The 22075-nt window shown below is 39.6% G+C and overlaps 2 protein-coding genes across 4 annotated transcripts in view; one reads left to right on the top strand and one right to left on the bottom strand.

Moving 5' to 3' along the window:
• Positions 1–1613: 1613 nt before the first annotated feature.
• abcb10 (ATP-binding cassette, sub-family B (MDR/TAP), member 10) lies at positions 1614–15957 on the bottom strand. The gene is made up of 13 exons (XM_047362793.1): positions 15810–15957; positions 14308–14507; positions 12356–12558; positions 10177–10311; positions 9795–9941; positions 9267–9402; positions 9088–9183; positions 7516–7725; positions 6966–7045; positions 6681–6861; positions 3946–5429; positions 3762–3820; positions 1614–3665 (listed from the first exon to the last, which is right to left on the bottom strand). Exons 1-11 carry the CDS (start codon positions 15821–15823, stop codon positions 5329–5331), a joined length of 1503 nt encoding a protein of 500 aa, XP_047218749.1. The 5' UTR covers positions 15824–15957; the 3' UTR covers positions 1614–3665; positions 3762–3820; positions 3946–5328.
• urb2 (URB2 ribosome biogenesis homolog) overlaps positions 15919–22075 on the top strand; it is a 24317-nt gene continuing 18160 nt past the window's right edge. For 2 of the 3 annotated variants that reach the window (XR_007037927.1, XM_047362789.1), the window contains exons 1-4: positions 15919–16182; positions 18022–18149; positions 19105–19281; positions 19397–20439. Coding sequence is in view for 2 of the 3 variants with exons in the window: in XM_047362789.1 (XP_047218745.1) it covers positions 16071–16182; positions 18022–18149; positions 19105–19281; positions 19397–20439 (1460 nt within the window). In the remaining variant the exon portion in view is untranslated. Of the gene's footprint in view, positions 16183–17619; positions 17685–18021; positions 18150–19104; positions 19282–19396; positions 20440–22075 lie in introns of those variants that run through there. The other variant, XM_047362790.1, reaches the window with a different exon arrangement.

Here is a 22075-nt window from a genome sequence, read left to right as displayed (position 1 = left end):
GTTCTTCAAAATATTTACACACACTGTTAGTTATCTTTGTACCCTACTCACTTTCTAAATAAAAGCTGTGAGTTGATTCGTATATGGCAGAGTAGTGTCAGCATAGATCCTCAAATAGCCTGTTGTGGCTCCATGAAGCAGACAGTGGAGCAGGAGTATAAACAGGGAAGAGCAGAACCTGGTTCACAGTCAGAGCACTCTGCTAAACCGTTAATGACGCTGACAGTCAAAGTTTAAATCATTGAAAGGAGGATGGTTAGACCGATTTGAGCTAAAATATTATGAGCCCTTGATGTTTGATTGTTAATCATATTGTACCTTTACAGAAACATTTCAGTATATTTTATTGGGATTGTATGGGTTAGACAGAGACAAAATAGTGCATAATTGTAAAGTGTAGGGAAAAGGATACATGACTCAAATTTTTGAGTACAAATCTGAAAAGTGTGACATGCATTTCAATTTATCCTTCACTGTCAGTAGTTTCTATGAACATAATTATTCAAGTCTTGCCACGGATTCTCACTTTGATTTGGGTCTGAACTCTGACTGACCCATTCTAACACATTAATATGCTTTGATCTAAGCCATCCCATTGTTGCTCTGGCTGCATATATAAGGTCATTGTCCTGCTGCAAGGTGCACCTCCACCCCATTCTGCGAGAAGCCTCTAACAGGTTTATTTCCAGAACTGCTCTGCATTTAGCTTTGTCCATCTTCACATCAACTCTGAGCAACTCCGCTGCATGATGCTGCCACCACCATGTTTCACTGTGGGGTTGGTGCACTCAGGGTGATGTACAAAGTTAGTTTTCCTCCAAACATTGCAGTTTTCTTGGGGCTGAGAAAAGTTAAATGTTGGTCTCATCCGATAGAGCAGTTTGTTTTCTGTGACCCCTACATGGCTTGCTGCAATCAGCAAATAGGACATCTTATGGCTCTCTTTCAACATTGGCTTTGTTTTTGCCACTCCTCTATAAAACGTTGACTGTATGAAATAAGGACAGCTACTGGTTGTAATGGATAGTTGTCCTTATTTCATGACTTTTACAAATAAACTTTTAAAACCATGGATCATTTTCCTTCACAATTACGTTTTATAATTTATCATATTAAACCCCAATAAAGTAGATCAAAGTTTGTGGTTTAACATGACAAAATGTGAAAAAGTTGAAGGTATGAGTACTATTTGTAAAAAAAAAAAAAAAACGCTTTACAAGTATTGGTCCAGATGGGACAACATCCAAATTCCATTTATAGGGAAGGTTTTAGATCTGCCAACATGTCTCATGTCACTTCCACAAGGTTTTATTTTGCCATGATGTAAGTGAACGCTGCTCCATGCAGTCAGCAGACAGGATACAAGCTCAGCTCAGTGAAGTGGCGCCACCCAGCGGGAGTCCAACAAACTCCACATTATGCTCTTGTGTTACTGAGGGGCTTTGTTTTATGGAAAAGTGCACCAGGTATAATTTCTTTAACAACCATCTATAGTCGTTCTGATAAGAAGCAGGGACGCACAAGTATGGCTCTTTTAACAAATAGGGCCTAAAAAAATAAAAACCAGATATAAAAACAAAAACAAACATTTGAAGGAATAAAAGTGATTTCACTTTATCTTCACTAATGATACTTTATAAAACAACTTTATGACATTTGGATACAATATAGGTCATATTTATACAGCTTAATAATACCTTATACAGCATTTTAAAATCTTGAAAAATGAACAAATTTGTAGTTTCTGTCACAGACATTTATTCTACACTGCACAACAGTTCAAGCTGAGCCTTTATTTTGACCTGGACTTTCATCACCTTCCTTTTACCCTTCCCTAAATATAAAAAGGAGATCAAACATAAAGCTAAAACATCAAGTAAAATTATTAATAAAACTTTGACTAATTTGCCAAAATGATGGAAAAGTATTATCTAAATGAGGCTAAAATTAGTTCCTTGTGAGGTGAGACAAGGTAACATGAACAAGAACATGTCAACAACTTGAATGAAAAAATATACAATGACTTTACATTTACAGGACCACAAACTTACAGACAAAAATAACAACAGAGGATTTAATCAAAGCTCAGCATGGGATTCATTCTCAATGTCTACATCAAACTATTTTAAGAAGCCTTAGAAACTGTTACTAAACTAAATAGCTGTCAGCTCTTACTGCCTTAAACAAAAAATTGTTAGCTAATCGGAGCCATCAGCACAAGATAAACGATGTCATTTAGAGTTACAAATGAAACTATTTTGTGAGTGGCAGTTCTTGCATGAAAAGTGTCTTGGGCAAGCCCTTAATTTTCCCCTCTTAAATATGAACTATAAATATATATATATATATATTAGTAATCATACAGTATACAACTCAACAAAGGGGGCACAGTCTTCCGACATACTGGACAAACAAGCAATGAAAATGTTGTTTGATGTGCTGCCTCTGAAACAAGGGCACCCTGGGTGGAAGCCATGTCACCCATATATTAAAAGAAACTACTACTGGCAGCAAGTCTTATGCATAGATTTTTATTTGGATGCCAGATATTACAAAAAGGAGATGCTTTAATCCGGACTGTCTTTAAATATTTTCTGGAGAGAATTATTCCTTCCCAGTCAGACTTTCTCTACCAACTATTATTATTCGTTTGCAGTGGTTTTGGACCTATTTATAAAGAATTAAAGGCCGTCATGTTGACATGCTGATGACAGAAGAGACATGTATGTAAGATCAGACTGAGATATGTAGTTGTCATACAACTACGCTTCTCTGCTTCTGTTGACGCTTTGCAGACCTGATCTGCTTTTATAAAAACGGTGAAATTTGAGTACCGTAGCTTTATAGCAGCCAGTTCAAACCAAAGGGGAAAACAGACTGCACTATGAATGCATCTGTTTAAATAATATTACATGAAATACAATTCATAGAGCAAAACAAAAAATATTTTTAGCTCCTAGCTTCCTCTGATCATTTTCTAAACAAATGAGCACATGTTGGTCAAAAATGTCTTCAGTACAGTGTAAAAACTACTTGTAACTGCTTATATTTGTTTAGGCCCTAAAATAACAGTAAAGAGATCAAAGTTTTAAAATAATCTGCTATACAGACACAAATACACATTTATAGGTGTTTTGGCTTATACTGGACTGATTTAGAATTGTTTTGAATAATATAAAGCGTTATCAAAGTGTTTTATAGCAGAGGGTGAAAACAGAAGCGAAGGGCCTGAATAACAAATCAGAGGCTGTTCACTAGTATCCAGTGAATGAAGTGTTTGTCCTCAGATCTTACTAAGGTTCAAACAGTTTCCAGGAATAACCGAATCCTGGCTTCAGTCCCAATGGGATCCCTCATACTGAAGTGCGCTCAGCTGTGAAACGGAACGACAAGTCTGACTCTATCCCCATATTCAGTTCATTTAGCCACACATTCCCCTCCTGATTTCACCCCCTCGTCTGCCTCGTGTTCTCAGAGAAGAGCCCGCTGCTGTTCTTCCTGCAGAAACGCCTGTTTCTCCATTAGCTTCCTGAACAGTCCTTGCCTGTTTCCAAGCAGCTCTGTGGGCTGGCCGCACTCGGCCACCCGCTGCTGGTCGAGAACGGCGACGGAGTTAGCGTTCTTGATGGTTGACAGGCGGTGAGCAATGATCATCACCGTCCTCCCTGTTCATTTAGGGAGAGAGAGATATACAAGAATAAAAAAGAGGAGGACTGGATGTTGGTTCATTTAAAAGATGTGATGGAAAATAAATGGTCTACCTTCCATGAGGCGCTCTAAAGCCTCCTGAACAAGGAACTCATTCTCAGCATCCAGTGCACTAAGGAAAGGAGACAAATGAATGCTGTTTAAATGTACAGGTGAGAACCACAGGTAAAAGTATCCACAGTGAAACTAATAAAAGCGAAATACTTCTGATAAACAACTCTGAAAGCTCAGTCTCACCTGGTGGCCTCATCTAACAGCAAGATCTTTGGGTTCTGTGAAAAAGACGAAAACATTTCAATGATAAATTCAGGCATGAAAGTAAAATCATCTCGTAGAGCAGTGAGCATGTCTCTACCAACTTTACACATCTACTAGGGTTCCTACCCATCTTCCATACATATACAGACTCAAAGTTACAGGTTTTCCTGGCAGGTTTTCTAATAATATAAGTATTTGAGTGGAGAACATTGACTTGATGATGCTTTTACAGTTGTCAAATTTTATTTTCTATGTTTTGCAAAGCAAGGAACAACAGAAAGCTGGAGTTGGATTTCAATTCAGCAGTGTAGTAATTATGCTTTAATGGCATCTAGATTTGTTTAGGTTTTATAAATTTGTGTTTTTTCATACTTTATTCCGTTCCTAAAAAAAGTTGCTGTTTCAATTCTTTCTTTGCTGGTATCCTAACAAGTCCTCATTACAAAGTAAGGATCCAGTGTTCTCAAACCCACAAAAGTAGTGAAATGTACAGTTTTGATTTTGTGTGGATTTGGTTTTGTGTTCCCCATAACTCATAAATCAAGATTCAGCAGGTTAAAAGTTTAGTTTTTGAAATGTTGATAATCATATTTTGGAGACTATAAATAAGTTTGGAAACTCAATCATTTTCCCATCCTCAATTTTCACTTTTCCATACCTATCAAGACTGTGTATGAGCCCTGATTTACAGACACATTTTCTTTGTTCTTTGTGAAATAACTCAAGTTCAGTCAGACTGAATAGTGATTTTGAAGTGTTAACACATATTCTCAGTTGGATTTAGGTCTGGACTTTGCCAGGGCAATTCTAACTCATGAATGTGCTTGAATTTAAACCACTCCACTGAAGCTCTGGCTGTATGTAGAGCGTTATTGTGTTGCTTCATGGTGAACATCTGTCTTTTCTCTAGTCTTTTGCAGCATCTAACAGGTTCTCATCTTCCCATCAGCTCTGAGCAGCTCCCCTGTCCCTGCAGAAGAGATGCATCCCCACAACATAATGCTGCCACCATCATGTTTCACCATGGGGACAGTGTGCTCAGGATGATGTGCAGATAGTGTTTTCTCTCATGTTTGTGTCCCCTACACTACTTGTGGCAAACACTTAACAGGGCAGAGCGACTAATAGCTGCTCAATTCATAAACTCACACATGTGAGTTTTGAATCTCTGCATCTCCGCTAGAGTTACCAAAACTCAGATTAATGCTCTACTTGCCCAGCCTGTCAGTTTAGGTTTGCAGCTGCGTCATACTCTTTCCATTTTGATAGACTGATGATAGACTGTAAGATATTTTTATATGCCATTTTATACTGTTTCAAAGCGGAACCCTGCTTTAAACCTTCTCACGCCCTTATCCCTTATTATGCATTATGTAAACTGTAAAAAAAAAAAAAAAAAAAAGACGTGGTCACATTTACCTTAAGCAGCGCTCTGGCTATGGCTATCCTCTGCTTCTGACCACCTGAGATAAAGACACATAGGTTAGTTGTGAGTAAAGGCTACATCCTAACAGTAGTAGCTGAGTAGATTTAATGTCATTATTTTGATTTCAACCAAAAAAAAAAAAAAACATCCCCAAACTCAAAACTCTTCAGTTGTCAAAACAGAAAACTGGTCTCTGAAGGGTTACAAAAACTGACTCCGGTCATTTCCATTGTTAGGGGATAATAAGAACACAATAGAAACTAAATAAATGCCAGTGACACTTAGTTGAACACAGAAGAAGAGCAGTGTGGATGAAGAGGAACAGGGAAATAAATACACAAGATATCTGAAATAAGAGGGATTTAAAGATGAAAAAGACCTCCTCACAGGTTACATTTGTAAACAATGCTAAAATAATTAAAACTTTGAGACAAGAAAGAAAAAGAGTAACATAAATCTCCTAGACCTGAAATAGGAGGGTGATTTTGCCAACACATCTGATCTTAATTTCTTCTTCCTGTTTTAAACATTTTCAGTATATTAATGCCACAACTATAGATATGGATCAGATTAAATTAATAGTTATATTACTTTAGCCATTTTCTGACCCTGATCAAGATCAACCTACACTTGTCTCACTAAACAAATTGCATGCTTTCTCATCTTTCCCATTTTGAAGTGCGAATACTAGAATGGGTCATGTTATGCCTATACCCCCCAGAATGATACTCTGATTAACTTAGATTTAAAATTAAAAATTTTTGAAGAAATGTTAGCGGCACCAGTGATTTTGTAGTTTTACATTGTTTCAGTTGTCAGTATGGTGGGTTTCTAGATATATATTTGAAATTAAATTAACATTTTTGTGTTATTAATGGGAAGCAACATTTCTTGTAAATTCCAACAAATATTGTCATTTTGAGCCTTTATTTAGTCTTAGTAACATATACCAAGGGTTTTTATAGGCATTAAATAAAAAACTAGTTAATCTTCAAAACTAATGTTTGAATAAAGGAAAGGTTCAGAAATAAAAGGATTTCATATTTTTACCCTACTGAATAACTGAACTTGAAGGTTGGATTGTTCTACGTGTTGCAGAGAAACATTAGGCTTCTGCTATGACAGAGAAGCAGAATTTATTTTACACCTTTAACACAACTTTACCAGGTTGCTAATATGTGTAGAGGGCACGGGATTTAAAGGAAAGTGACTTAAAAGTTGCAGTTGCCAGCTAAAAGCTGAAGAATAAAGTGAATGCTGTGGTCATTTTGCTGCTCCAGTTCCTCACCTGACAGCAGCACACCTTTCTCTCCCACCACAGTGTCAAAGCCTTTGGGAAAGGCCTGGACGAAATCGTAGGCATTGGCCACTCTGGCAGCGCTGTAGATGCTCTCTGTAGTCACAGTATTTGGATCAGCAGCACCATACGCAATGTTATCTCTGATGGAGCAGGAAAACAAAACTGGCTCCTGAAAGAGAGAAAATACACAGACTACTGTATTCTCCTTTAATGTCTGAATCCTTCAAGCTGACTTTCTGTCTGGGTGTTAGATGGCAGTGGTTCTTTAATTACCTGGCTGACAGTCCCAATGTGATTCCTGAGCCAGTAGGGATTTAGATCCCTGATGTCATGACCGTCTATAGTAATAACACCTGGAGAAGAAAGCTCTTTATTAGAACTGCAAAAACCTCCATCTCAACGTTTAGGTCTGCGTTAACTTATCAGCGGCATATTCATTCATGGGTTGCATAGTGGAGCTGTGGTTAGTACTACTGCATAGTGAAGATAATGGCTTCAAAACCAGTTTGGGGTCTTTCTGCATGGAGTTAGCATGTTCTCCCCCTGCAGGCATTGGTACATTCTGGGTATTCCAGCTTCCTTCCAAAAACTTGACTATTGGGTTAGTTGGCCTCTCTTCATTTCCCTTAGGCGTGAGTGTGCATGCATGACTGAGGGTCCTATATGTCTCCATATTGTTCTGTGATTGACTGGTGCCCTGTCCAGATTTTACCCACCTCCTGCCCTAATGACTGTTGGAAATAGGCACCAGCCCCCATGCGACCCTGCAAGGATAAGCGGGTGTAGACAATGGATTGATGGACAGACATTCATTCGCTCTTACCAGTATCTGGGTCATATAGCCTGAGAAGCAAAGACACAAGGGAGGACTTCCCCGACCCACTGGGTCCCACCACAGCCATGATGGTTCCAGCTGGAATCAGGAGATTCAGATTCTGGAAAATAGGAGCCTCCCTCCTTGTTGGGTAGGCAAAAGAGACATTGCAGAAGTCAAGCTGGCCTTTCAGCTGATCTGGAGAAAGGATCTGGCCCTCTGTAAATGGGTGGAGTAAAAAAAAAGACAATCTGAAATGTAGTTAAAGGAGAAGCAAGAGAATGGAGAAAACATTGTTATTAGACAAATAGCAGAATGGTTTTTGTCAGGATTTTTAAAACCAACTGAAAACAACAAAATTCATATTCCTCAGTTCTATGAACATGAATACCTTCTGCCATGCAAAAGTATTGATACCTGTTGAACTTTTTCAAATTCTGGCACATTACACAACACAAAGCTTATAAAATTTTATTGGGATTGTTTTGTGATGTGCAAACACAAAGTTTTAAGATGAGGGAAAATGTATTTTTATTTTTTCATCAAAAAGAAAAATCTAAAAAGTGTGACGTGCATTCATAAAAAAACTAAGTGGAACTAACTACCTTCAGAGGTCAGCTAGAGAATCATTGGAGTCCACCTGTGTGCATTCGGATCTCGGAGGTTTGAGGGAGAACTTCAGTGAACTAACAGCACAATGAAGACCAGTACCAGCAGACAGGTCAGGGAGAAAGTGGTGGGAAGTTTAAAGCAGGATTAAATGAGATAAAAGTATTGAACCTCTCAGAGCACTGATCTATTTATCATCCAAATATATAAAAAGTATGGTACCACTGCAAACCTGGCAGCACATGGTCGTCCATCTAAACAGACATGCTGAAGAAAGACAGTATTAATCAGAGAGGCAGCCAAAAGGCCCATGGTAACTATGGAGGGGATACAGAGACTCACAGCTCAGAAGGGAGAATCTATTGACAAGACATTTATTAGCCACGTCTTCTACAAATCTGGTCTTGATGGAAGAGTTGCAAGAAGAAAGTTACTGTCGAACGAAAGCCAGTCCTGTTTGCCACAAGTTATGTAGGAGACACAGCAAGCGTGATGAAAAAGGTGCCCGTCACATGAGACCAAAATTGAACTTTTTGACCAGCATGCAAAATACAAGGATCACTTTCCAGCTGAATAACAACCTTAAACATACAACCAGACCGACAGTAGAATTCAGGTTTAGATCAAAGCTTTTTCAAGTATTATAACGGCAGAATCTTATAACTTGAAAATTAATGTTCACGGACACTATATCTAATCAGACTGAGCTTGAGCTATTTTGCAAAGATGAATGAGTAAAGCTGGTAGACACATACCCCCAAAATCCTGCAGCAGCAATAGCAACAAAATGTGGTTCTATAAAGTATCACTTGAGAGGGTAAAAGTTCAAGAGGTTTGAATACCTTTGCAAAACACTACGGTCTAATCTTTAAAATGCAAATATGATGCTTTTTATTCTAGTATCCAAAAGACCTGTGAAAAATTACTAATTTTAACCAAGGAATACTGGGAGTCAACACAGTGTTCACAAACCATTTAGAGGAAACTCGGGCTTTCTGTCCAGCAGCTCCCAAAGTCTGGCTCCAGCTCCAAAACCCTTCATCAGCTCCGAGTAGAATGAACTCAGACCTGCACACCAAACACAAACACCATTACAAGTAACGAACATTGCTTAACAAACATGGTATATGAGGGTATAATTGTTGAGTTACCTGCGATGCTGATGCCCACCCAGAAGGTGTACATGAGGAATGAGGACAGCTCTCCCACAGTCATGTGCTGACTGGCCATCAGTAGGCCTCCTTTGTAGAGCACCGACAGGATCATGAAGTTACCGCTCAGACCAGTCTGGGACATAAACAAAAAATTTTTTCTCTATTTAATTACAACAGCATCTGGTGCAACCGACACTTCCTGACTTCCTCAGCTCTTATTACACAAATAACTGCCTCAATGGAAACTGGCTGGACAGACAGGCTAGTTTCCCCAACAGAACCTCTTTTAAAACCAGCTACTAATAAAAGTTTACAAAACAGTAACACATACCGCTTCATGACCTAGAGATAAAAAACCATCTGATAAAATGTGGGTTAGAGAAGACTACTTTAAGGTAGTTTATTTTTTAAATGGTAGAGCACTACTTAGTGGTTTGGTGTTGTGAAAAACCACACAGCAGAAACCTAAATGCAATGCCGCATTTGGTAACTGTGGATTTGCATCACCTTTGCTCACACACTCACCACTCCAAAGAAACCGGCTCGGAACATGGCTTCCTTCTTAGCCAGGCTGAGGACGTAGTCTGTCTTCTGGGTGTACGTGTCGACCTCTGACAGCTCCTTACCAAAGGCCCGGACGGTCCGGAGGTTGCTGATCCGCTCCTCCGCCAGCTGGACGCACAGTTGGGCTTTTAACCGTCAGTTAAACTTTATCTCCAGTTTTAATTAAGTTACAACAGGCAGAGCAGGCATTAAATAACAGGTACATCAACTGAATGCTAAACAAACAAAAAACTGATATGAAAAGGGTCTTATTAAAATAACAGAGACAAAAAGAAAGAGGTGTAAAGCGAAAATTTAAGTAAAAAAATGACCTGAAACCACCTTTTGCGGCCAGCCTGCGTACCTGTGTGGCTTGTGCAAGTGCATCTTGTGTACGTTTGGAGATGGAACGAAGGTATCTGCCATAGATGATAGCAAGACCGGCCATGGGAGGAACGATCAGCAAAACAAAGCTTGCAAGACTGGGAGAGATGTAGAACTAGAGTAAAAAGGAAAGATCTGCAATTAATGGAGAAACAATAAAAAAGATAAACATTAACATTTGTATAGAGTCAGGTATTTCAAATTAAAGGCAAATTAGATGCATACTGCGTGGTTCGTTTTTTTTTTTAAGAGTACACAAACAAATCTATGGTAATTGAAAGGGTCTGTAGCAGGGCCGGATGTAGAAGGACCTGGGCCCCTGAGCTAGAGTTACTTTCGGTGCCGCGCCCACACTAGTTTCTTTTATGCCAGCTAAATGCAATAAATTGATAATTAAATATACATGAGCTGCAGAGTGTCTAGGTCCCTGAAACATATTTGTTTTCCTGCGCCGATTTTCTGAAATGTCTCCATCCACAAAAAAAAGAGAAACTTTCTATTATTTACACCAGGCTTGTTTATGGTGCAGGCGTAGCGAATATGCTTATAGCTCGTTGCTGTTACAAATGACCTGCTAGGGGTTGAGGCTGGATGTGAAGCTTTCACATCACGGTTCTCAAATAGTTGTGTTTGGCTCATCTACAAATAATCCAACCAATTTTAAAAAGAATGAATTGTGAAATTAGTTGGAACTGAATACCTCCCATGTAAAAAAAACATCTGTTCCTTAAAAACATAAAGACAGAAAAACAATTTTGGGGCTCCTTAAACCTTAGTGGCCCCAGGCGAGTGCCCTGGGAAGCCCTTCCTAAAGCCTGGCCTAGGTCTATAGTTTTTGAATACCTAAATTAGAATCAAAATTTGGTCCTTACGATCCCTAAAAATCCTGTAAATATCTAATATAATTCATACAAACAAAATTAAATAAATGATACTATGATAATCATCCATCCCAGAAAAATCTTATAAAATACTTGTGAATACAAATGAACTGACCACCTTTACAATAATCTACTTGGGTGTGGAACAAATGAGAATTCTGAATAAAATACGAAATGCTTTTAATGGCACTGGCCAAAACTGCTTTACTCCTCATGTTTCAGTGTAGCAGGTGTAAACAAAACCAGGAGTGCACAATTTATGTCAATTAAACTGCAACAAGGTCAGAAAGACACTTTAAGAAACAGAAGAAACACTCAACAGACAGTACTATATCATAAATTGAAAAGACTCGACTGGATCTAAATCTAATCAGGTAATCGTATTATTCTGGAATGGACTGATTTTGACGGAAGTTGATTCTATAGAGCAGGATAAGAATTGGACCTGATTGCTGAGATGACATTTTCTGTGAAATGGCGCTATGTAAGTAAACTAAACAGGATTAAAATACCATGATTAGCGCTGCTGCTTCGTCGAGTGTGTAAAAAGTTCACCGTCGCTAAGAATTATAAGATCACCGATCGCCTCATTCTGGCAGCTGATTACAGGAACTGTTCCTTTAAGTTCCTCGACTGATATATGGTTTCAGGGAATCCTTTTATTTCCTCATTAGGTAAAAGATGTGAGCATGCTTTGTATTTACTGATTAAACTGAGAAATAAAGACAATTTAACAAAGAGAACAGGTTTTTCAACATTTTTTTTCAAGACAGCGATAAAAAAAAAAAACTAAGTAATAAAAAGCTGGCAGAGCAGGCAGGGAAATGTAATAACCAGAAGCCATCCATTTCCTTTAAGAGATAAATAGCTTTCCTGTAAAACTAGTTTTACAGTCTATATTTGGTCATCTTGGTGGAAACTCATTTCACTTGTACGAGAAGGTCACAATAAAAACAAAAGCTCAAAGAGGATGTCAAACAAATGACAACTATTTCCTTATAGTGTACAATGCAGAGCGAGGCACATCCTCACCTTTCCTTGCTGCTACTAACAGAATGAGTACAACCAAAACATTTTAGATATTTATACAAAATATGATCCAAAATATCCCCAATATAAGATTCTCCTTGCTCTAACATTTTCTAAAAGCTCTCTCTTGGTTTTAATAACCGACCTTCAGGTCCTTAATACTGCCTGTTTTCCAGCCATAAGGTGCCTGCAGCTTTTTACTCAGTCTGTTCCTGAGTGATCCCAGTGGACCTCTAAAACAGAACTTACCATCATGCTGACACCAGCAGATGCCTGAGCGACGGCTCTCAGTCCGTCTGACAGGTTGTCTGTGATCGAGTGGCCCACCACGCCCGTGTCCGCTGACAGCCTGTTAATAAGTTCTCCGGTCCGGTTCTTATCAAAAAAAGCCACTTCTTGCCTGAGGACGGCGGAGAAGAGGGAAGCTCGGAGATTACGAACTATCTGTTGGCCTGGAGTAAGAACAGAGGAAAATTAATTTAAGATTTAATCAATGGGTGGGAACACTTTCAACTTTTCTTGCATTTTATCATAGAACATTTCAATACAATTACAGCTCCATGTATTTTGAGGTACCTCTCCACCGCTTTTGTACATCTAGAAACCTAAATTTTTGCCCCTTCTCCTATTCTTAATCTGTAAACATCTTCCACAAGGTTTAGGAGTATGTTCATAGTTAGATGAGAAGGCCAGAATTAATTTATCCCAAAGGTGATCAGGTAGGTTGAGGTCAGGACTCTGTGCAGGTCAGTCAAGTTTCTCCACACCAAACTTTATACACCTGCAGCCATAGAAGTGATTGAAACACCAGAATTCAGTGATTTGGTGTGATCCAATACGTTTGGCAAGATATAGTGTAATAGCTCATGTTCAATGAGATTGGAGGATGAGTATTTGTGTGTTCAGTCTGAACCGTCCCATTATATCTTTGGCAGTGTGTTTAGGGTCATTATCCTACTGGAAGGTGAACCTCCTCTACAGTCTCAAGTATTTAACGTCCTATGACAGGTTTTCTTCTAGTATTGCTCTGTATTTAGTTCCTTCCATCTTCTAATCAACTCTGAGCAGCTGCCTTCTTCCTGGCAGAAGACAAGCGTCCCACAGCACGATGTTGCAACCACGTGTTTCACCATTGGGATTGTGTTTTCAAGGTGATATGCAGTTTCCATTTTCAATCATACACACCTTCTGCACATAGGCCTATAAGTAGACTTTTGGTTTCATCTGACCAGAGGATCTTCTTCCACATGTTTTGCAAAAGCCATGTGTCCAGCATAGCTTGTGGGAAAATGCAGGAAATTACTTCCTATTTTTCTGTGGTTAAACAAGGGCTTTCTTCTTGTCACTCATGTAAATGGACTGTCCCACCTGTGGATCTCCACAGCTTCTCCAGAGTTACCATACGTCCCCTAGCTGCTTCTCTGATTAATGTTGTATTGGCCTAGCTTGTTCGTTTAGGTGGACAGCCCAAGGTCTCCGATTTTTTGCATTTTCATATGACGGATTAAACAGGGCTCTGCGAGACGTTCATAGCTTGGAAAAATGGTTCAAAACCTAACCCTAATTTAAACTTGTCCACAACTTCTGTGTTTCTCTGTCACATAACATCCAAACAAACACACTGAAGTCTGTGGTTTTTACGTAACAAAATATGAGAAGGTTTAACAAGTATGGGAAATTTTACAATGCACTGTAAGAACAACTAGTCTCCTTTTAAAAGTTGATAAATATAACTGATTATCTTCTAAGAACTGCAGCCTGCTAGTTTGGATTTTATGTAACTCACAATTCAGAAGGTTAAATAAAACCCCCGAGATTTTTAATGAAAGAAATTAAATTCACCTGATTTTATCTGCACACAAACAGTATGTTTGCCAGGCAACCAGCTACAGCTTCAGGAAGCCCCCTCCTAAACGATGGCTGCATATCACTCTCAATAAAACAGTGCCGTGTACCTAACAGCTTTGTCAGAAAGCAGATTGTTGGTGGTATGTCTGAGAGCAGAAACCTTGCTTTGTAGCCCAAGTTTTTAACGTTGCATCCTTCTCCTATTCTACTGATTATACAGAAAACGCACAAATGTTTTATTAAAAGCGATGCATGACATCTCCATGTTCTAATTTTTCGTCTGACATACCCATGTGAAAGACAATGTATCTGTGGGTGGATACTTTATGTGCCACACACGGCTCACCTGATACCTGCATGAGGTAGACCCTGGTAGCGTTGGCTGCGCCGCCGCACAGAAAAACCCCCATCAGCATGACACACAGGGATGTCAGAGAGGCCGTCATCGTCTCTGTGTCTGCCCCGGAGGAGTAGATGGTGTCTATGACTCTGCCCAGGAAGAAGGGAGCCGACATCGTCACGGCGCTGGAGACAGTAAGGAAGCCAACGGCAGCTGGAGGCGGACAAAACCAAAAGATGTAAAAAGAAGTCAGAGTTAAAGAAAAATGAAACAGTCTATTAATATTAATCAACACTTCAAGCAAAAAACAAACAAAAAAAACTAAACAAAAGGGAATGATTGCCAAGCAGCGAACAGAGATTATGCCTTGTTTTCCGTTTTGGCCACCAAGTATCCAAAATATACAGAATCAACTGCTGAAAATTACAGTTATTAATGACATTCGCAGGAGGAGTTGTAAATAACAAGGGCTTGCTGATATCAAAATACAAGTCTTCTATTAACTCTAACAGAGAGCAATAACAGTTCTTTGTTTTTGTCCTGTATAAGTAGGCAGATGGCCTTCTGCTGGCCTTCAAGCCCCAAAGACAGGTTGACACATGCAACTGATGTAAGAACAGTAAGGAAAACGTTCATCGTTATAAAATTATGGTAACATAGTCATCCATTAAAGCTAATTTAGTCATTTCTGCTGCTTCTATCAGAGCTGAAAAGGCATTTCAAGCACCAACATATGATTTGATGTAAATGCAGCATGAAACTTGGCCCACTCGGGCTCATATATTTAAATTATTAAATGCAACTTAACAAATAATGTGACAAACTGATGTGAGTGTCAAGTAACACCTGATCTCCTGATCGTTCTGCTTAACTGGAATTAAAAGCCAAGTTAAAAAAGATTAGTCTTTTAAAGAGATTTTAAATAATTCAAAGTAATGGCAGTCCTTACAATAAGTGGAAGATCAATCCAAAGTCTGAGAGCCACAACAGAGATCTGCCTCTCCAGCTCACAACACAAGTCCTAGAAACATCACAAAGCAGCAGGTCCCCTGACCTCAGAGGTTTGCTGGGCTCATGCAAGATAAGAGCTCCAAAAAGAAGGTGGCCATTTAAAAACCAAAAGTCAAATCTTTGAAAAAATAATTAATAGATATAAAAAGATAATACTTTAGGAGTAAAACAGTATTATCAGAAGTAATACAGTATGAGTAATAGGAATGCACAAGATCTGAAAGTTCAGTAGTTTGAGGAAAATACAATATTCAAACACTAAAGGATAAAACAAACATCAAAAGCTCATTAAACGTTTAGACATGAGCTCATTTTATAAGTTATTGTTCATTTATATTTGTTTTGTGCTGAACATACATGTGGGACAACACTTAGTCTAGTAATGTTGAGTAAGCTAAAATAGAGCAACTCACTATAATAAAAGTGACCAATATGCTGGTAAAGTCTGAAGTGACTCATCTATGATGCTGGGAAACTGGTATCCTTGTTTTATCTACAGCTTACCCGCCAGTCTCCATCTCTCCGGATGAGCAAGACCCAGAATCCTTTTAACATCATCCAGGCCGGGGGTGGTCGGTGTCTGCTTTCTCTCCGCGTCCGTCTGGCTCTTCGCGGCCTCTGCAGGTGGTGCAGGTGTGGAGGCCGCCGAGGAGCTGGCAAAAGCAACAGGTGTGTGTATGAGAGTCCGTCCTCGGAGGACAGAGAGACCCGTAGTCAGCGTGCTGGAGGACAAGACAGGCGGGACGTGATTGGCTTGTGGCGGACATGCGGAGGTCTTCAACCCGGCGGATTGCCTCCTCCCCCGGTGGGCAGCAGAAAGGATCACTCGGTGCTCCAGGCAAAACAACCTGGACTGGGCCAGCTTTAATTTACAAAGGTGCATCCTGTTAGTGTAATTCGACACGCGAATTAAAAGCCGCATTGTCCCAGTTGTAAGCCTGTAATTTAGCAAATCTGATTAAATTAAAAGCAATAGTTTCTCACACAGACATTCAGACCCGGGGACTGACTATCGATACGGTTCTTGTTGAGTAAGTCCCCTTGAAGAAGCATGCTAGAGTCCCAGCTTGCAGGTCAGCACTCCATATCCTCAGCGGCTCAGCTGTTAAGCTTGTCACCGCTTCATTGGGGGGGTTTAGACCGTTAATGTAGACTTTATCAGCCCCTGACAGCCGCCTTTAACCCAGTTTATCTCTTATCACTGACCAGCTCCCAACACCCTGCTGCTGCCTGTCACTATCATTTGCGCCGACAGGCACCTGGAGCGCCAAGCCCAGCAACCGAAAATCCCCTCGTATCCAGGGAAAACCTGCGAAATGTTATTCTAAATTCACCCGGAAGAAGCTGGCAACAATATAAACATCAAAGATGACCCAGTTTGATTCGCAGGTTACAGCAACTCACGAATCATCCGCCTCGGTGAGGATGATGATGTAAGAAAACTTTCCCAGACAGAACTAAACAAAACCCAGGTCGATGAAGCACAGCCTGTACAACACAAAAATGTCAGTAGGAAAACTATTAGGAAAGTAGAAAAAAAATAGGACTTCCTGTGGCTTTAGGACTACCAAAATATTTAGATAATAAACCGAATGGGACGTATTGCTACATTCTAACAAGAAATTCAACATAACACATTGCATCTAAGACTATCAGATGTCATGGAGTGGAGCTGTTCTAGCTTTTTTCTTTTGTCTTTGCAACATTTTACAATATCTTTGTATATCTCTTAATTAATAAAAGGATTTTTATAATTTGTTTGAATTTTGCCAAATAAAAAAAATGCAATTAGCAATCAATCTTTACAATAATTTGATTTCTGGAGACCCACCACTTGAGATTTCATGGTCCATAGCCGGGTTCCCTAAGCCTACCTTTGGAAACCATTTATTTATCTTAAGTGTGGGCAAATTGTAAACAAATACGTGTTTATTTTTATTATTTACATGCAACATACACATAATTAATATTGAATTATGAATGACACATTTCAAAATCCCATAAGATTTTTTTTAAGTAAAGAAAATGTGAATAATAAATCATATTTAAATAAAAATGATGCTAACTGCTTTATTGTTAACAAAGTAATAGTGAAAAACGTGTTTGGTTTAAATCAGCAAATAATTTGTATAATAAATATTTGTTAAAAATATGTAATGATTATTATTTAATATGTTTATTTCTTTTATTATTGTGCTTATCATCATCCAACACTATAGGTTTTTGAGTATTTTTGTTTATTGAGTAACTGTAAATCTTGGCCGGTAGATTACATCGACTATCGAGGGGTTGAGTCTGTCTCGCCGGTGGGGGTGGGGGGGAGGGGGGGGCAGAAAGTTCGTGCGAATCAGAATCAGAACAGACGGCAGACACGTGCAGGTACTGATCTGTGGTTGTATATGTACATTTAACGGCTTAAAATCAAGTTAAATTAAATCTTAATGATGATATCATTTAACGAATACCGTAACAGTTATATTGCTCACTTAAAGCAAGCTAGTAGTAGCTAGCTTAAAAGCATGTGCGCTAAAAGACTGCCTCTTACAGATGTGGTTCTTCCATTTTATACAATTAGATATTTTCTTGGCCACTCAGGTTTAGGTTTTCCTTAATAACAGTGTTTTTCTAGTCTATCACTCGAGCATAGTTGTTTGCACTTTGTTTTTCTACCTTTTCACCGAGTAATGACTCGTCTACCCTTTCGGTCCTGCTGCAGCAATGGCTGCTATATACTCAGGGATCCATCTGAAGCTGAAGAGTCCACAGACTTCGTGGGAGGACAGGTTGAAGCTGGCCCGGTTTGCCTGGATCTCCTCCCAGTGTCTGCTTCCCAACAAAGAGCAGGTAACAACGCATCAAGCAGGTTTGCAAGGTGACTGTGGGGATACAGTAGCTACAGTCGCAATCAATAAATCAGAATATCATCATGAAGTTATTTTATTTCAGCAATTCTGTGTGAAACTTCTATAAACATCTGATCCAGACAGTGTCGTATTTCAAATGTCTTCTCCTAAAGGGTAATTTTAGATATACAAATGTTTGCCTACTGAAAAGTGTACAGTATAAGCACTAAAAACTTGCCCGGGGGTTCTTGCATGATTTACTGCATCAGTGCAACGTGGCATGGATTTGATCAGGTTGTGGCTCTGCTAAGGTGTGAAGGAAGCACAGGTTGTTTTAGCAGCAGCCTTCAGCTTGTCTTCATCGTTGGGTCTTCCTGTTGATAATGCTCCATCGACTCCCTGAGGTTCAAGTCAGGCCAGTTTGCTGACCAATCAAGCACATTGATACTATGGCCATTAAAGCAGGTTTTGGTACTTTTGACAGTGCAACGGTGTGCTGAGTCCTGCTGGAAAATGAAATCTGCATCTCTATAAATTATGCCAACAGATCAGAAGGATGATGTGCTCTAAATTTACTGATAGACAAATGTGGGGACTTTCTGACATGATTAAACACATGGCTAAAGCAAATTATATTCTGTGCCTTTTCATTCTTCCTCTAGGAGACTCCCAGTCAGCAGTCCTCCCCATCATTATGACACCATATTGTAATGTTTCTGGGATATAAACAGTTATTTGTTTTATAAATAATCCAAAGAATTTTAGTTATACTCAGTTATATTGAGATGCATATTTATCTTTGCCACATGGGCTGCATGGTGGCGCAGTTGGTAGCACTGTTGCCTCGCAGCAAGTCCTGGGCTTGACTCCTGGTTGGGGTCTCAGCTTACCTTTTTATTGTGAAAACTTTCATTTGTTTTCTCATCTTTTTCTCTCTGGATTTGCTTTGTATGCAGGTTTTGCTGGACTGGTGCGCCCATGCCCTTACAGTCTGGCACAATAAGAAGGTGGTGTTCTCACAGGATGTCTTGGAAGGCTTATGGTGTTATCTGGATGAAGTAGTTCACAGTCGGAAGCTACATTTGTATGTCAAAGAGGGAAAGACTGTAACTCTGAGGCTCAACATGGCACAGGTGTGCAAGTGGTTTAATGCAAACACCAGGGCTGATAGTATTTATTCTCAGCATATAGCAATTTACGTAAGTATTTTTATGCATTAATGCTGAATCTCTTTCTGTTTTCCTTCAGTTGCTGCTCGACCACCTGCAGGACTGCACACAAGGTCGGCCGCCGGTGTGTTTGTCCACCATAGTCAGTGTGTGTCAGGGGATTCTGTCTTCTCCTGCTCTTTCATCTGTATTTACAACAAAGTATGAACTGATGGTCACTCTGCTGGCCAAGTTCTGCTTGTCGGCCTGCCGTGAGATACAGAAGCAGTCACCCAAAGAACGTCAAAATGACGCTAAAAGGGAACATCTTCAGACTGAACCTGCTACCAGTCTGGAGATCATTGATGAATCCAAGAAAACAATTCCGTCGGCTCTTCTTTTCGAAGTCTTGCTTCAGGTGCTGTCTTGTTATTTATCAGTGCAGCGACAACAAGCTAACCCAAACAGAGTCTTCACTCTGGTCACCAACCAACTTATCCAGCCGTTGGTGTTGCTCAGGTACCTGCTGACCTCTCAGGATTTTGTTCCTTACACACACCATATCCGTCAGCCGCTGCGCAGAGATGTCCGCATCAAGATCGACTCCATCCTCCAGTTAGCTCTGTTCCCCTCCGAGCAGCTGGCATCATACAAGGCAGAGCTCTTCCCACCCAAAGAGAACTCTGGGAAACGTGGTTCTGCTGGGACAAAGGGGCCCCTGAAGCCGGTCACTGCGTTGCTTTCCAAACTGAATGCGCAGGATTACTGTGACCTGTCTCTGTGCTACCCCGTGAAGTCCGACACCTTGCCTCTAATTTTCAGATTTTTTCTGGAAAGCTACGGGAAAGGAAAAGGAGAGAACGAGGAGGAGCAGAGGATGTTGTGTTTCTACTTTCTAGCCAGGCTGGTCCCGATATTAGATCTTCAGGTTGATGGACGCTCAGTTTCCCATGAGCAGAAATCTCCAGCCTCCTGTTCCCCACAGAGCTGGAACCAGGCCCTGCAGGCTCTGGAGTCTCTGTTAAGCCAGGCTTTGTCAGCAGATATCTATAACATAGCTGCAGACAGGATAAGACATGGGGATCTCCAGCTCATTTTTTACAGAACCGTGGCCCAAACACTCCTTAATGAAGCACAGCCAAGGTAACGTGTAATTTTAATGGTTGATTTATAATAGTTTTTCTTTGCCATATTTCTTGTAACACAGATGTATCTCAATATATAAAATCAAAGTTTATTTATTTCTGTAATTCAATTCAAGAAGTGTTATATTCAATTCAAGAATATTATATAGATTCCTTACACACAGAGGGATGTATTTCAGTTGTCTATTGCTGTTAATTTGAATGATTATGGGTTACATCTAATGAAAACCCAAAATTCAGTTATTACCCATGACAATTAAAAACGAAAAGAACCCAGAAATGTTATGGCCTACAAAGTTAACACTCCTGACTTGACAGATGTCCAGCAGACAATTATCGACACACTCCACGAGGAGGATAAGCCACAAAAGGTCATTGTCAAACAAGCTGGCTGTCCACAGTGTGATGTATCCCAGCATATTAGTGCAAAGTTCAGTGGAAGGAAAAACTGTGGTGGAAAAATGTGCACAAGCGACACGGATAAATGCAAATTGGAGAAGATTGTGATGCCAAGCCCTTACAAGAGTTTGGGGTTAGAGTCAGTGCATCAATAGTAATCACACACAGAAGTATCCAGGATATGAACAAAAGCTGTTAGATTTCACTGTAGTAGAGAGCTTTATCCCTGTGTTAACCTTAGTGACATAAACCTCATATAGAAGCCATGGAGTATTGTCAGGTTGCACATCTGAGATACCAGACCCAATAATGCAGGCAAGCTGAAGTCTGCTATTAAAGCAACGCTGGACTGTTGCAGTAAGTCATGCGAGGAGCCCAACCAAATGTTGTGAGTATATACTGTACAGGTTCCGGATATACAGCTCCATTCAATGAATTAGAAAATGTATAGAAAAGTATATTTCAGCAACTCAAATCACCAAGTGAAACACAAAATGTATATTATTTGCACACAAACTGATGTTTCCAAGCCTTTATTTCTGTTATGATGATTATGATGCTGAAAATAATTATATTTCCACTTACTGCCAATGAAGACACAACATGTAAGATTAGAATATTACATCAGATCAATAAAAACATTTTAATATAGAAATGTGGGCTTAATAAAAAAGTATGTTTAATACCTGCTTGAAGGTTAAAAGGTACTTTTAATGAGACAAACGAGTGTCATTGGAACACGATCTAATTTATTTAGTGTGAATGCACTTTTCACCAGGCCGACATTTCTCTATCAATAATCCACTTTAAAAAAATTGTTCTGATGTTATATTCTAATTTTCAGTGAAATAGAATGTTGGGTTTTCGTTAGCTGCATGCCATAATGATGAAAATTGACCAAAATAAACACTGTGAAATTAATCTGTGTAATAAACGTATCAAACTTTTTTGGCACTAGTGACCTTTACTGACGGGCAGGAAGTGGGCAGAGAGGAAGGAGAAAGACAAACCCAGGAGGGCTTCTTTAGGGACCCCCAGCCTCCTTATACGGGGTGCCTCCTGTACTGCTACACCACACAATGCCAGGAATTAGACCTTTTTGATCAGAAACACTGCAGCTAATTAACATTTCAGCGCTGTACAGGATACATTGATCTATTCTTAGTGTTTTTAAGCTCCCCTTAGACAACATCCCCAGAAACTAAAACATAACAGCATAAACGTCCTTCTTCACC

The sequence above is a fragment of the Girardinichthys multiradiatus genome, chromosome 4 (assembly GCF_021462225.1).
Source record: "Girardinichthys multiradiatus isolate DD_20200921_A chromosome 4, DD_fGirMul_XY1, whole genome shotgun sequence".
NCBI lineage: Eukaryota > Metazoa > Chordata > Actinopteri > Cyprinodontiformes > Goodeidae > Girardinichthys > Girardinichthys multiradiatus.
Note: the sequence above shows the minus strand (reverse complement) of the source record. Positions and strands in the feature narration are given on the sequence as shown.